At 35.4% G+C, this 3,977-nt stretch overlaps 1 protein-coding gene across 1 annotated transcript; it reads left to right on the plus strand.

Moving 5' to 3' along the window:
• The first annotated feature begins 255 nt into the window (after window positions 1-255).
• On the plus strand, window positions 256-1,937 carry LOC143582506 (WRKY transcription factor 22-like). Its single transcript, XM_077065051.1, has 3 exons — window positions 256-851; window positions 974-1,084; window positions 1,547-1,937. Exons 1-3 carry the CDS (start codon window positions 493-495, stop codon window positions 1,935-1,937), a joined length of 861 nt encoding a protein of 286 aa, XP_076921166.1. The 5' UTR covers window positions 256-492.
• Window positions 1,938-3,977: the final 2,040 nt, after the last annotated feature.

Genomic DNA, 3,977 nt, shown 5'->3' on the forward strand with positions numbered 1-3,977 from the left:
TTTAAATGAACTTGTAATTCTAAAGTATACATGTGCTTTGTTGTGCTGCGTTTTAGTTCTTGTGTTTAGTACGATTTTCAGATCCATATTGTATTGATGTTTAACCTCTTAACATGTTAACACGACCTGTCTAGCTAGGCGTCTAGTACCTAATATCTCTTGTATTAAACAAGAAGCCATAGATCTTTTTATATCAAAATAACAAAATATTGCAATTGGTTATATGGTCCATGCCCACCAAAACACATGCATACAATCACATTGTTGGCTTGATGAAAGCCAAGCAGAAAGCGGCCCCCTTTTGACTTTTGTTCTCAAAATGTCAACGCCAAATCGCATAAACTATTTACAATATAATTGCATTATTATAACTCCACACGCCCTCTTATATATACCCCAATAAACACATAATACACCATCACCCCACACCTCTTCTCTCTCTACAAAGTCAGCGCCAGTAAGATATTCATACATACTTGTGTTTAACTAAATATGGATGATGAATGGGATTTGCATGCGGTGGTGAGGAGTTGTGCCGCCACAAGTGCTGCGACGGCTACCGCGGTGAGCCCCATGGATTATGATGATGGTTCTTATAACTTGGAAAGCTTAGTCTCTGGAAATGAAAGCAACCCATTTGTAATTTCGACTCTTGGTAATGTTTCTGGTGGATTGGAGGATGTTTATAAAGCGGGGTGCGGTCAGTCACTACTGTTGGCTGCTGGAGAGACTACCGCTGCCATTGCGACGGTTATTGATGGTGAAGGGTTCAGTCACGATCAGCAGTTGCCAATGTTAACAGACTCGCATTCTTTTTCAATGAGTGGTTCATCCACACGCCCTAGAAAAAGGTAGTTGGTGATTTACATAGTAAAATAATTTACTACAATTTTTTAAAAAATATAAAACACGATTATTGGTTTCTAGTTGCTTTTGTTTATTAATTGAATGTAAAATAAATTTGTGTATGTAGGAAAAACCAGGAGAAGACGGTGTTTCAGTTGACACAAGACCAGTTAAATAATGATTTATGGGCATGGAGGAAATATGGGCAAAAACCCATAAAAGGCTCTCCTTTTCCAAGGTTTTAATTTCTTGCTATTTATGTATTTATTTATTGTTACTTTAATTGTTATTGAATAAATGTATTTATTCAAATTTGACAATTTTTAAGTATTGACAATCGTTCATGCGACCATTGAAAAACGACATGAAAATAATCAGGTTTTGAGTCATGATATCTAATAATTTTATTTAACAGTTTGTGCTCGTATTGTTTAACCTATATATTTCAAATCACAAACTCATTTAACACTATACAACTTGATTACAACTCGTTTTCCTTGTTTAATTACAAAGAATCATATTCACTTTGAGGATTCAAGTAGCTAATCTGACACGACTCACACTCCTAATTCCACACCTCTTCAAACACATACTAGACTTGCAATGTAACTTGCCATTGGCAATTGAGGTCAATAAAACATGTAAAAAGATATATTTATTGGAATTTTATTTATTTATTTATTTATTTTGGTATTTTCAGAAATTATTACAGGTGTAGCACAACAAAGGCCTGTGGTGCCAAAAAACAAGTGGAACGTAGTCTCATGGATTCTAACATCTTCATTGTTTCATACTCCGGCGAACATATCCACCCACGACCTACTCACCGGAGTTCTCTCGCCGGAACCACCAGGAGTAATAAATTCAACACCGATATTAATATAATTATCAACCCACCAACTCTCTCTACCACCAACACGTCAGTCATTGACTCCTCTTCACCAGCGTCTACTTCAAGCTTTTCTCCGACAACATCGTTTAAGGAAGACGAATACGACAACAACGAGGAAGAGTACGAGGATCCGAATGTTTTCATGAATGAAGATGCTTTAAAGAAGTTTGGAAACCTGAATGGCGGCTGGCAATTTTAAATTTTAAACATGCCAAATAATATATTTTTTTAATAAAAAAAATCAGCTTATTTTGTTTGTTCAATGATTTATATATATAAGATTAGACAAGAAGGACCATTAAGACTGATATTAAGGATGACATAAGATTAGAATATCATGTATCTTTAACTTTATAAATTGCCATTTATAGAAGTTTTATTTTCTTATTGTTGCAATGATGTTTGGATTTGCCTAGTAGGCCATTAGCTAGCAGGCCAAATCTTTATATTGATTAACATTATTTGCATGTTATCAATTCGAAAAGCTAGGGAGGAAATGCTGTATAATTTAATATGTTATAAATACTTAAAATAGAATGATACAGTTGAGGTTTTGTTCTCATCTGGGGGTAAATTACATTTTTTTGTTATTTGGGGTAACATGGTAGGCAACTTGTTAAGAAATGTATGTACGAAACGTATATGGGTCATAACAAAGATGTCCACGACGAAGAGGCATATGCTCAGAGAAAGATACATGTGAGCAATACAGGACCTACTATTTGAAGAAGGGATATACAATTTAATCCCGACCGCCACATACTCGAAGCATTTTTAGAAATGGTGTTTATAAAGTTATAAATGAACAAATTAAATAATATAACTAAAATTTGTAGTGCCTTATGTTATTAATCAAAATTAACTTAAAACTAAAAAGGCTTAATTAAGCAAAAAAAACGTCACGTTTTAAACTTTTACGCAAGATCATTGTCGGATATGGATTTTCAAATGACGTGGGCGGATGAGATCATCTCTTTTTGGGCCTAGGACTATATGTTTCAATTTTTCATGATGGCAACAGGCCCAAATATATAGGTGCCGGGCCAACAAGCATTATTAGACCGGCCAATTTACCCACATTTGAACGGACTAACTTCGTTTAAAAACATTTTATGTTAATAAAACGTCCTAACTCCTAATAGCTTTATAAATCACGAGGTTACTTACAGATAAAGATTAAAGTATTTCGTGTTTATAAGAAATCTACAATCAATAAGACATAATGTTTGATGTATTATCAACAGACAATTCAAATTCACGTGTTAACAGATCAAACGAACTCCTTTATACCGGGGGGGGGGGGGGGGGGGGGCTCATCCGTTACAGTCCTTTTGTTGAAGCATTGTAACTCTTCATGAAAGGGTATGATGGTTATAACTATTCAGCTGTATTCGAGAAAACCTCAATGCTACGACTCTTAGTTAGTACTACTCCTTGTTATTACTACAAATAGATATCACTAAGCATGGTTAGTATCGTACTTAAGTTAACCTTGCTTACCAATACCGTATATCAGGAATTAGGGCTGACAATTTAGACACGATATACGAATACATAACCACGAACCTACGTATACACAACTTAGCGGGTATCAGGTATTGTCTTAACAGTTTTCGTGTACTAAACAAGTAGACACGAATTGATCTATTAATTTTTGTGTCTAAACAGGTACAATATCCGTTTACCTATTAAGTACATGTTATTACCTAATTATATTTTTTTATAAATAAAAATATATAATAATATAATATGTTATATACCCTAAATAGTTAACCCTAAATTTTTATACCAAACAATTGAACACGACGTATATCATTCCAATCCAACATCAAGGAGGCGACGCAGAATCCCTTCTCCAATTCTCCCTTTCCAGATCTCGGGTAGTTCGATGGTTTCCCTCCACATCTACAGTAGTCGCAGCCCTTCGATTCTTCGGTCTACCTCTCCGCATCTTTGATTCTTCGGCTGTTCAGCCTCCTCGCAGTTGCAGCGGCGCCAGTAGTATCAAAATCGTGTCTTATCGTGCCTTATCATGTATACCCGATATTAACAGATTCATGTTCGGGTTTGGGATACACGTACACGATAAGTTTTCAGTCGTGTACAAGTATACATGTTTCGTGTTCGTGTCTTATCGTGTATGGATATACATAATATGCCAGCCCTACCAGGAATACAGTTGCCACAACTTAGTAGTAAACTACTACGTAGCTCATTCGTCACTAATAATCCAAGTTAC

The sequence above is a fragment of the Bidens hawaiensis genome, unplaced genomic scaffold, assembly GCF_021521415.1.
Source record: "Bidens hawaiensis isolate Kalapana, Puna unplaced genomic scaffold, B.hawaiensis_p1.1 tig00031771_1, whole genome shotgun sequence".
Lineage (NCBI taxonomy): Eukaryota > Viridiplantae > Streptophyta > Magnoliopsida > Asterales > Asteraceae > Bidens > Bidens hawaiensis.

Excerpts from the sequence above, each read along its gene's own strand:
- LOC143582506 (XM_077065051.1), top strand. The coding sequence starts at position 493 with ATGGATGATGAATGGGATTTGCATGCGGTGGTGAGGAGTTGTGCCGCC. Across the intron at positions 852-973 it reads TCCACACGCCCTAGAAAAAG|GAAAAACCAGGAGAAGACGG; the intron begins GTAGTTGGTGAT and ends TTGTGTATGTAG. Across the intron at positions 1,085-1,546 it reads AAAGGCTCTCCTTTTCCAAG|AAATTATTACAGGTGTAGCA; the intron begins GTTTTAATTTCT and ends TGGTATTTTCAG.